Source organism: Anastrepha obliqua, chromosome 2 (assembly GCF_027943255.1).
Source record: "Anastrepha obliqua isolate idAnaObli1 chromosome 2, idAnaObli1_1.0, whole genome shotgun sequence".
Classification (NCBI taxonomy): domain Eukaryota; kingdom Metazoa; phylum Arthropoda; class Insecta; order Diptera; family Tephritidae; genus Anastrepha; species Anastrepha obliqua.
Genome location: NC_072893.1, coordinates 80,571,284 through 80,583,910, shown reverse-complemented (window position 1 = coordinate 80,583,910; position 12,627 = coordinate 80,571,284). Strand labels below are relative to the sequence as shown.

Genomic DNA, 12,627 nt, shown 5'->3' with positions numbered 1-12,627 from the left:
GCTGGTTATTTTTCCAGCAAAAAAATTAAGAAGTTCGCGATGGGTTATTCTTAAAGGTCGACGATTTTCGTAATATGTTTCAATAATTTTAACGCGTGATTTCTTACATCTTGCCCTACTTGACAAATATCAAAAATGGATAAAAATGGATAAAAATTAAGGATAAAAGAGCTACGATCTAGGAATTACTCACTACTGATACCTAGGCGTCACTTTTGAAAGACACTTTACAAAAGTAGATGACGTTTCTACCATAATAATCGTTTGTTTCCTTGCATATTGAGTAGCTTTCTCACAGCACAAAACTAAATTTTCTCCAGTACTGAAAAAGGTGGTGTAAGTCTATAAGGTCCTCCAGTTATATGAAGAATTCCGCAAGAATTCTACTGTTTGGTGACAGTCAAATGAGGGTTACATTTGGATTGAATCAATGCAATATTTCTTGTAAGTTCCATAACACTTTCCCCTGTTAAAAGCTTTTTGGACCCTCTTGACAAGATTTCAACATTTTTCCTTACTATCCATATCTACTAGTACATGCATATATTCCAAACCAAAAAGCGAGGTACGTAATTATCAACACTTTATTACAAGAAGAAAGAGGCCGTTTATAAAACTTCCGACAAAAACACTTACTCAGTTAAGTAGGCGTATATGAGGACCCCAACATAAATTATACACATATATATGAAATATATATACGAATATCTTTAGGAACCGAATACACTTCGGAATTATTAATAGCAGCAAAGCGAAAATTTAATAAGAATAGGTAAGAGGATGTATTTTCATTCAAGCTATTAGGCATTCCGAAATCAAATAATCATTAACAAGGCACATACGCATTAGCCATGCAACACTGTACAAAGGATACGCAAATTTTGTTGCAAACGCAAAAAACGTGCAATATTAATGAAAATTTCCCAAAAATTATGTGGAACAAGAAATGAGAACATGAAAGACACGGAAAAAGAGCGAATCCAACGGAATTTTACATTTGCAAAAGGAAATTGTATTTGACTCTTTTTTAGGTTTTTCCTGGATACTATTTAAACCACACTATTAGTACTTTTATGACAACTTTTAATACATTTTTTATATATATCTTTTTTTTCGAATAAAAGCGTGCACAGATTAAACAGAATGTAAGAGTAGCATTTTAAAGTTTCCCGCCTTGTTTTCTTTTTTGATTCTACGCCTGCAAAGTGTTCGTAGCAAATCATAGAAGCAAACAAGTGCTTACAAAATCAAGAAAAAAAAAAAAAATATAAATCCAGAAATAAGAAACACCACAAACTAAATGCGAAAGGAGTTTGTTGAAAAAAAGAACACAAGTAAGGCGCCCCAAAAACGAGGATTTTCAATAAAGAATTATCTACTCGTATATTCGTATACTGTACCACCACCATACAGGCTATCGATAGTCAACCCGTTATTCAAATCAAGCAAAATTTAAACCAAAAGCGAAGATTGCGTCATACATTAATATTTACTACATACTAAGTGCATACATTTTTACTTATATACGAACGTGTAACTTACAGTACTCGTATTTTTTACATTTTGTTACGAAATTACAAAAACAAAAACAAAAAACGTTTACAAATCGCAGTACAAGCAGAAGAAGAAGCAGAGAAAAGTGTGAAGATCATATTAAAAAAACAAAAAAAAGTTAAACAAAAAAAATTGCTTATTGAATTGGGTAACTCAACTTTTAACCAAAGAGTCCATATTACTGCCAGAAGATTTCTTAATAAGCTTTAATATTGTTATTTTTGTAGCACGCGCTTAACAAAAACAAAAAAGCCCACAGCCACATAAAATACGAACATACGCACGAACACGCATACATTTACCTACAACAAAACTTAACACATATTTGCAAAGTGAATAAAATCAGCGCGTTTTACACTGAACTTTTCCAATTAAATTCTATAGGCAATTTTTTGGTTGGAGAGCTTAGTTGAAAGCCATGCAAATAAATCAATATATAAATAAAATGAGATAAAGTCTTGATAAACGTACAACTTGAAGTTGGAAAAGAAAATGAGACACGCGTACCTAAAGCTTCTTAGTTGTCGTAGACCCGCGCAGTAGCCAGTTCAGTTCAGTTCAGTTCAATACAATTTCAAAGTTCAAATATGAAAATCAAAGTTTAGATTACAGCCGATCCTAGCACATCTAAAATTTACTCGTTTACTCTTACATATGTACTTATATGTATATACATAGATATACGTATGCATTTTTAATTGGCATACATATTTTTATCTACCTAAAATTAGATTTCTTTGAGACTTCAAGATTTGTGTGTACCTCGAAATGTACCCACGCATATACATATTCTTCTTCTCAATTTTATCCTTTCTTTTGTGTTATTGTTGTTGTTGTTAATCTTACACACACTCACTCAAATGTAAAACACAAAGGATTTTCGTATCTTGCTGTTTTAACTGTTTGCCTTCGTGTGCAATGAACTGGCAGGAGAAAAGTATATTTTTGTGTTTGTGTGCGTATGTGTAACATACATTTAGTAGCTCCTCCACAACAGTATAAAAAGCTTGATAAGCGTGACGATCAAACGCTTTGAAGTATTGAAGCTTTTTATAAAAAAATATACTTTTCTCACTAACTTTCAAAAAAAAGAAGCTCTACACATGCCAAAAAAAAATCAGTTTATGTAAAAAAGGAAAATTGCATTAACAAGTCTAAATTGTAAATAATTTCCAAGTATTTGTAAAAATTAATAGCTTTTTATTGTTATTATTTTTTTATAACTTGTTTGTACTTAGATAGATAGGTAGGTAGATAGAGAGACAGAAAGCGCTGTTGTGTGAAATTTTGTAAATACTCACTCACCTTTATTTTTGATTGTTAGAAATGCAGAGTCCTTTAATAAGTAAATGAGAGTGTGCACCGAAAATTAGTTTATTCGACAAAGAATTCTACATACCACTTTAGATATTAGACTCCAATAATGTTCTTTAGACCAAAACTTTCTTTCCAAATTCTATACTTAAACTATTTCTCAGTTTTGAAGACTTTTCAATGAGTTAGGGCTTCTAAGGGAAAGTTCTCAGTACAGAGTTGTCGGGAAAATCGTCCAAGATACTTAAGGGTATTATTATTATATTTAGGTATTTCTAAGATTAGTGTAATTGAATAGACTCAGCAGGTAGTTCACCATAACAAAACATCGATTCCAAATACTACCTATTTAGTACCTAGCAGAGCGCCAGATACTCCAGTATCGAGCAATGCATCGATACTCGCTCAATGCTGAAAGGTTTGTTCAAAATTTTCGAGCTAAACAAAAATTCAAAATTTCTTCAAGTTGTCCAACAACGTTAGCATTGTGCAAAAATAATTTGTAAAACTTAAAAAAGTGCTGACAAAAAAGACAAAATAATCAAAAGTATTGGAAAAAGCTTGACAAATTCGAACTCATGCTCGATCAGGTGTGCACGTATTCGTTGCTCATTCGCTTGGGCTGTTCGAAAATGTGCCAACAAAGTCGAGAGCTTTAATAACTAGCATAATTTAAACAGCCGAAAAAAGACATGGAAATGATTATTTTAAAAAATATAAGGAAAAAAATGAAAGTTTGTACTGGGGATACGGGCTCATGTTGGGTACGAATTAGAATAAATATAAAAGTTTAAATTGTTAAGTTTTCTGTTTTAGTCCTGTATTTTTTAAATTTTTTTCTCTTACGAAATTTTACCCTTCACTAGTGGAATCCGCTATTCGACTTCGAGTTACTTCTTTAATATAAGTATTATACTTTTTTGGATAGCTCAAAAGTCGAAATCTCGAAAAATAATTTGCAGGATAGTTTCTATGAAAACTACTTTTTAATGATATGAAGTAGAAAAACACTAGTGAAAAACTATGGTTTAAATATTATTAATGATGTAAGAAAAACAGAAAAAAATCGGACCCTTGACCTAACATTTAAAAAAGTGAGCGTAGATGTGGAAAAAAATATTTCTTTTTAATATTATAATTTTTAGAATCGAATATCTCGAAAACGGTAAACGGTTTTAGACATCAAGTAAGTTGTATATAATTTAATCAGAAATTATTGTTATTTAGATCTTTAAATATGATAACATTTATGTCCTTAAATATCTAAGACGATATTCCCAGTAACCCTGTATATTTAAGCTTTTTCTTAATTAGAGCGCCCCAATAGATAGCATAGTCAAGCGGCAATAGGGAGTTTTGTCTTGAACTAAAAGTTGAAGTTGCTTTCGCCAACTTTTTTTAAGTAGGCCGAGGGAAAGCTCAAATATTTGCCTTTGACTTTTGCAAAACTTTATGCGCAGAAGCTCCTTGCAATAATTAAGCAAAACAAAAGCTTAAACTTTTTAAGTAGCTACAGACTTTCAAATCCTCAAGCTGTTTAGCTGAAATCTGAAATGAGTTTTCACACTTTTAATTATAATAAAAAATTTTTGATTGTAATATACAGATTCTGAGCGGAGTTCTTAATGTTGAGCTTTCACATTTCGTCATTAAACCTATATCAGTTTCCCTGCCAAGAACACTTTTGCAAACTATTTACTTCTATAACAATTATAAGAGATAAAAGGCATCTATTATGTACATCTTGAAAAAGATAGAAAAATACTGTAGAGCTTTAAAGCAGAGGTCTTGTAAAGATTCCAATAACTTTTACAAAGTTTTTGTTTTAGGGGGTTCCGGTGGTCTAGTGCTCGAAAATTATATCAAGTATTTTCAGGATCTTTTTTTTTTGAACGATATTTAAATTTTTTAGGGTTTTTATTTAACTTCTTTTACACAGAAAAATGAAAAAAAGCTTTTCTTAAATTTAATAATTTTAAAAATGGTGCTGAAGTTGATCCTCCCGAAAAATAGGACGGTGTTGTCCACTTTGGATGTTCTATTTATCTGAAACAAAAAAGCCAAAAAAATTATTAATCAGTATGACTGTAGCTATGCGCCGCTACTAGAATAAAAAAAACAAAATTGACCAAATGGCGTGGTTTTGAATTTGACACTCTTAAAATCGGATTTTTAGTATTTTAATAAAAAAATACGAAATAATTGGAATAATAATATAATTCTAGTACGGGCGGTAGCCATTGATGCTGTGAACAACATATTAAAATTTCAGGCGATTCGGTTGAGTAGTTTTTTTTTTTTTTGACAACACCAGACCGAAAAAAGTGGTTTTGAGATAATTGAGAGCGGATATTTTCCATTGACGCTGCCGCGTGACGAATCTGACTCTATCTGCTAAAACGGCTGTAGAATCGAAATATACTGCGAATATCCTTCCAAAAATTGTACAGTATATTGTTAAAATCATATACTTTCGAAATATAAAAAAAAGTAAATTTTTTGAAAAATCTAGACCACCGGGAGCGTGAGTGAAAATAAAAAGCTTATATGAGCTTTTATAAATCACTAGCATATCGAGTTGCTTTTATTTCGCATATCGAGTTTTTATAAAAACTTTCATTAAGTGAAAGAAAAAATCTATCAGTTCACTACTTTTAGTAATACCACTGTGTAGCCTGCCTTTTTCTTTAACACGCTGTTTCATTCAGATAGCTTGCAAAGCTCTTTAAAAGATAAGAAACATTTAGGTTTTCATAGCAGAAGGCTTCCTAATGGCTCACATAATTTCCATATAATTATGATTTGAAAGAGTAATTTTAAAATATTTTTTTTAATATGTCTGCTCTATTCATACCTAGGCATAGGTCGCTGATGAGTTGAGCTTCCATAGTGAGCTTTCTTATGAGTTTTCGTGAAGGGAAAGTGAAAATATTTCAGGTCATTAGTTTCAGTAATATTTCCTCGTAGTCTCTCTCTTTTTCATTTATTTAGGTAGTTTTGATTCCGGTAGCTTTTGATATATACATTCTAAGTATTTTCTACTTTTCCTATGTTGCTAGTATCAATTTTGTAACATTTACTATTTTTTTACGCCTAAATGAATTTAATATATTTTTTTTTATCAACGGTATGATCGTAACGAGTCGATCAGACATCTTGCATATTAGTATTGCAAAGAATGATATGTAAAGGAAAAATCTTAATTACACATACACATACATACCGTGCAATAACTGTTTTACAGAGTACTTAATCCTATTAGAGAGCATTTCCACGAATCACTTTCCACTCAATCACTTGCTATAACTGTGCTATCCGCTACTACGCTATTGCTTATCGGTGTGAAAAATGAGCTTTCACCAAGCAGCACAGCTTTGTACCAACGTCCATACAAACAAATACGTACATGACTTCACTTCCTCACTTCCACCACTATCAATTTCGTTCTCACTTTCACTATCGCTCTCACTACCGCTATCACTATCGCTATCAGTATTATCTTTATTGTATTTCTCAATTTTTTATTGTAATATGAATTGTTTGTAGAATTTTGTGTTATCTTTCTTTGAATCTTTATTTGTTTGTTAGTTTTCCTACTTGTGTTTGTTTCATTGAAGAAAAATTTTAGAATACGCAAAACAAAATACAAATTTTTTCACCCAATCACCAATTCCAATAAATAAAAATCAATCAAGGGGCTCATATTTTAAATATGAGGAGGATGAATTACTTCCAAAGCAGGAGGCGCGCATCTGGCGGCCGCGTAGTTTCCACTACGACAACGTAGCGGCGGCAATGCTGACGCTTTTCGCGGTGCAAACAGGCGAAGGATGGCCACTGTAAGCAAATATATATGTATATGTATATCAAAGTATCATTATAGAAATTTATTTATATACAAACATATACACATTTAACTAATATATCATACAAATATACATACATAGTTGCTGTCTCATAGTATATAAGACATTTCAGTTGAATTCGTTTTCAATTACTATTACATGCACATATACATATATTTACATAACTACTTTGTAAAAATTGTAATAAATTGATTGACATATTGAATATTCAAAATTTGATAGAGTTCTACAACACTCCATGGCTGCCACGTATGAAGATAGGGGTCCTATACAAAATTTCCGGATCGAAATGTCCATATTTTATATTGTGTATTTCATTGTATTTCCATTCTTCTTCGTGAATATATTCGTGGCCTTGATTATCATAACATTTCAAGAGCAAGGCGAGGCTGAATTGCAAGATGGTGAAATTGATAAGAACCAGGTGAGCCATACAAATATTTTTATAGCCAAATAAATTGCATATGTGTGTGTGTAAAGCAGTATGCCTACAAATGCTAAACTCTTCCTAGAAAGTAGTGTCAATGTTGTTGTGAATAAACCATTAATTTTTTTTCTTGTATGTAATGTATACACAGAAAACCGACTGAAAAAAAGAACTAATCAAATACCGCTTTCTACAAATTTTCACAAAGTTCCAATTACGTTTTGCATACCTGACTGCTTAATGTCTTTATGAACTATTAACAGTCCATGTTTGTTTAATGTTAAAGTTTCATTTTATTTCCCAATGCTTTTAAGCTAAAGATTACATACCAAATTATTAGTATAGACTACAAGAATAGCATAGCCGAACAACACTGTACACAATGCCAACCCAATTAAGCGCTAGTACACATGCATATACTCGTACATTTACACACCTAAGCTATAACTCTTACACCACGCGTGCTACGCCTTTTGGCTTGCAACGCTTCCTGCAGTTAACAAATCTGGAAGCTGAATGAAGCGTTGGTAGCCACAGCATTGGGTGTGTTTGGTGCAGAGTTCTGGCTTTATAGACTAACCAAATCAACACAAAAGCTTAATTACATACATACATCTATGTTACTAGTCCAGATGTTTTCAGTTCCACCGAATTGTCCAGCCTAAATCACTAACTTAGAAAATATTTATATTTAGGAATATAAGAAACTCGACAAGTTCACCCTAAAAGTAGCTTAGCTTAAGCAGTTTTTCAACTTAGCATAACAGAAGAGTTCGCTCGAGTTCAAGCATGTTTTTTATTTGAAGCTACTTTTAGGCGTTTTCATAAATGTTTTCGGTTCAAAGACATTTACTTATAGTACATACATATGCACATAACTGCGCAACAGTTTCTCTAGTTACCAAAGTGCGCCTTAAAACACTATATACTCGTATGTATAGTACTTAGTCAACAGCTTTCGATATTTTATGCTGTAGTTTATGATCCTTCAACGAGTTTTCCTAATGAAAATATATAAATGTTGTACATTTACCGGAAATTAACGATTTCAATGCGAGTACTGCTACGCTTTTAAAACAATTCGATTTAAAAGCTTTTGCAAGCACTCTTATATGGTTTGTATACATACATACACACATAATTTATATATAGTGAAACATAATGAGCATACATATTATATTTATTTACAAACATGTCACTCATTTAATGCAAGAGTGTCATAATCCAAAAAAATTTAACAAAAAAAGTTTCAAAATCATGAATTTGCTATACCTCCCTACTTTCTAACTTCGACCTACCTTCACCTCCCTAAGAAAAAATTAAAGACATATTTTCATATACATATGTCTTGGGATATGTTTATAGATATCGCTATGAATTTTTTACACATCATAAAATAAAAGCATGCTATAATTTCTGTATACTAACTGTCAGCATCTAGAGATTGTGAGCATCACATTTTGATAAGTTTTGACTATTTATTACTTTTTTTTTCATAATACAACAAGAACCATATAAAGCAAAGTTTCGAACTTAGTATAAAATTTGCAAAAATTCAGCAAATTGTGCACACAACTTTAAACTATTGGGTATGGGAATAACTTTTCGCCCTCGTAAAAAAGGTGTCACTGCTGATACTATTTTTGTGTTCGGTCTAATAATATACTGGTGATTTGAAGGTGTATATGTGAGGTCTCGATCGCAGTAGTTGAGATTCGTTTGAAGCTTAAAGATCCTTTTGATCTTTGCGGGAAGTCATGCTTCTTGAATGGCAGAAAAGAAAAGTATTTCTGCATCGTATCATCACTGGCGATGAAAAAAGTATCTAGTTATTATGATAAACCTAAGCGTCGAAAAAGTTGGAGGTGCCAGGTGTACCAGGTCCATCGACAGCGAAAAAAATGTTCATGCTTCAAAAATAATGCTGTGCATCTGGTGGGAACAGAAGATCGTCATCACTGGCGATCGTTACCAACTGCAGGTAATGTGTTTGAATCGAGCTCTCAAAAAAAAACGGCCGGAATGGGACGATAGACATGAAAAACTGATTGTGCTATATGACAACGTCAGGTCGGATTACCCTTATTGAAGAGCGGTTCACTTCGTACGAGAGCATCACAAACTGGCTCAATGAATGGATCAAGTCTCGAATTTTTCGACAGAGGAACCGTATGCTGCCTGAAAGTTGGAGTAAAGTTGTAGCTTGCAATGGCACATACTTCACATAATATCAAGTATTATTTGTTTAAATAATTCGTAACTTTGGCTCAGAAATGACGGAAACTTATTCCCATACGCATCCTTACTCAGAATTTTTAGAAAAATGCCAGGAATGCAGTTTTATAAATCGACATACATAGATATAGCACAGCGAATATATGTGTATGGATGTGTAGATCCGGCGGCTTCGTTGGCTGGTTCATTCCATCCGAATGGATACAATCGCTCCGGCCTTGAAAGCATTCGATTCGGTTAGCATCCAGCTGGTGGTAGCAAAGGAAGAGGAAGGCCTCCTGTGCCTTGGAAAAATTAGGTGCAGAAGAACTTGGCTTTACGTGGTGGGCTCGGTTAGCAAGAGAAAGAAACGACTGGGGCACTTTATTAAATTCGGCCAAAATCGCGTAAGCGGTTATCGCTCCAATTAAGAAAAAGAAGTTTTATGGATCATTGAATTTGGTGAATTTGAAAGTGCAAGTTTTAGGTTGAGTTGATTTTTAAATCGAGTTCATTTTTGACAATTTTTTCTGCTGTTGGTATTGGGTGTTTTCTTCCATATAAAAAAATATTTAGTAAGCGTTAAATGAAGAAAATGCACAAAACCGGGACCGAAAAAAATTTTCAAAAATTAATGCGATTTTTTAATTTTTTGAAACTCGCATTTTACTACACCAAAATTTAATGAGCTATAAAATGGGATGTTTTAAATATTTGGAATTACAAAATAAGTACTATTTTAATAAGTAGTAAGTACAATAAATAAATAATCAAAACTTATCAACATGTGGTGTACACTTTCTCTTCCTGTTGACTGTACGTGCATATAGAAAATTCTATGATATTTTGTATTATGACACTATTGAAGTTGAAACATAATTAATATTTTTTATTTCTTCAGCTTTTTTGTATACGCTCAGTTGATCAGAATAGAATTTGTATATGACAATTTGTAATATGGCCTTGATATTTCTTACAAAATACTTTGAGGAGTTCTGGCAACCATTTTTTTTAAGCTGGATATATTCTCTTTCGTTTGATATCCGTATTAGTACCATAGAGGAAGTATGAGTGCTTAAAACAATTCTTTTAAACATTTAGTACTTTGAAATTTTCAAATCCTTTAAAAAATAAAATTGCTCAGAAAGTTAAAAATTTAGTATAAAAATATTTGCATAGCTTGTCGTGTAAATGAAATTTTTTCTGGAAAACTTTTACTGTCACTCAGTACTATTATCGTTATTATCGGAGGGTCGCTTATCACCTTAATAAACGTTCGCTCCCCGAGAGTCGTTATTTGAGTCCAACTGCCCCTACACGCAAGCGACTTCAATACTGTTTTTTTGGAATGATTACCATACATGTTTTTCTTCAATTTAAACGTATTTGAACGTTTCGATAGAAGTAATATATTTGCAGGCTTAAACTAAATGGACGTTAAGGGGACAGATACCTGTAAACGGCCATATTTTCCCTGATTTTTATTTAAAATAAAGAAGTAAATATATTTTTTTCAAAATTGGCATACACTTTATTTATACATTAGAATAATATAAATCTTTTTTTTTATTTTATTCATTTAAAATGGCGGATGTACGCTCAATTCTTCCAAGAAGATCGCAGCGGGGCTTCTCAGTCGGCGGGCATTGTAGCATCGGCGTCGTTGACCTGAATACAAAAAACCAAATTTTTTTTGTTTGTAATTTGTCATGATTTCTATAAAATGCTTAAAAAAAAAAAATGAATTCTGGAGCGAATTTTCCTACTATTTTAGCTTCGAAAAAATTATTTTTCTAAACTTTGTAAATTCACATAGAAAGTAATATCATAGAAAAGATGTGTGAAAATTTTCAGGGAGATCGGTCATTAACTTTTAGGTTTATCACGTACGCCAAATCGAAAAATATAGTTTTGAGAAAAACGCGTCTAAAGTTTGAATACAACGTAACTTTACCTCTCCCAGCGCTCGAACGAAAGAAATAGAGTCGTAACGGTTGACGATCTATAATATAAGAAATACTTAAATTTACGTTCTAAAAAAGTTTTGATTATATGAACATTTTATGAAAAAAAAATTTTTTTTTTCGAAATTTTAAAGGCATCTGAAGCCTTAAGTAGCATTCGTTTTTCAAAGCCACAAAAGTGCTGCCGTTTCGGACGCTATAACTCGCTTTGAGTTTACTCTTACGAGTTTGTTCAACTGTAATTTTATTCTGGTCAATCCAGTGCTTAGACATTTGTATTTCTATTTTGTTTTACTTTATTTTGTACCAATTTGAAGAAATATATAGTATTTCTTTCAAGAAAATGTATATTATTGTATTAAAAAATAGGTTTGAGTATCACACGTATGTACAAATAACATAGGGGAACATTATATCTGCAGCAAGAAATTTTTGGATTCATTATTATTTGCATACAAAGCTTTTCAATACAATAAAAACAACGACAATAACGGCATTTAAACACTATTTAGCGAACTTATAAGCAGAGTAATTAAAAACATTTCCAATTACTAGGATTAATATTAAAAAATATATATAATTTTTGAAAGAAATTCAGTTTAAAATGGAAAAATAGGGTAGGTCCTTTACAATTTTCTATTAGTGGAATCTTATTAGTATGAAAAGAACATTTGTTGCGCCGGATAAATAAACAAAATTTACTCCATAAACGATACCTGCAGATATTTTTAGTTCCCCTGTCAACTAAATGCCAGTGCGTATAAAATATTGAATTATTTAAGAAAAAATAGTATTCATACTAAAATATATAAGTACATATAAATATGTAAATATACTTCACTCATAAATTTAAATGACTTACTTCTATATGTATACACATCCCCATTTAAATATAAGTACCTAGTAAACATAAAAATCATATTGTTGTTATCTGTTCTGTTTGATTTGTAGCAAAAGTTTAAAAGCAAAAACATATATATATACCATATATATCAGCGCATGATAAAAAATTCCTATTTGCTTTCCATCCTTGCCGCCAACTATCGATACATTATATATTTTTTGCTAATTGCAATTGTTTACGTACTTACAGAAATCCTGCATAGATTTCACGATAGGAGCGCGTCCGCTCGAACGGTACATGCCCAAAAATCGCAACACATTCAAGTACAAAGTGTGGCGCATTGTAGTTTCGACGCCATTCGAATATTTTATAATGATGCTAATTGTGTTCAATACATTACTGCTTATGATGAAGGTAAGTGCGTGAATATATCGTGATCGACAA

The 12,627-nt window shown here is 31.9% G+C and overlaps 1 protein-coding gene across 3 annotated transcripts in view; it reads left to right on the top strand.

Annotated features, from left to right (window-relative positions):
- Positions 1-12,627, top strand: part of LOC129237120 (voltage-dependent calcium channel type A subunit alpha-1) — a 241,212-nt gene that overhangs the window by 107,682 nt on the left and 120,903 nt on the right. For all 3 annotated transcript variants that reach the window (XM_054871587.1, XM_054871590.1, XM_054871589.1), the window contains 3 exons: positions 6,564-6,707; positions 6,957-7,158; positions 12,433-12,597. In XM_054871587.1, coding sequence (XP_054727562.1) covers positions 6,564-6,707; positions 6,957-7,158; positions 12,433-12,597 — 511 coding nt within the window. The remainder of the gene's footprint in view (positions 1-6,563; positions 6,708-6,956; positions 7,159-12,432; positions 12,598-12,627) is intronic.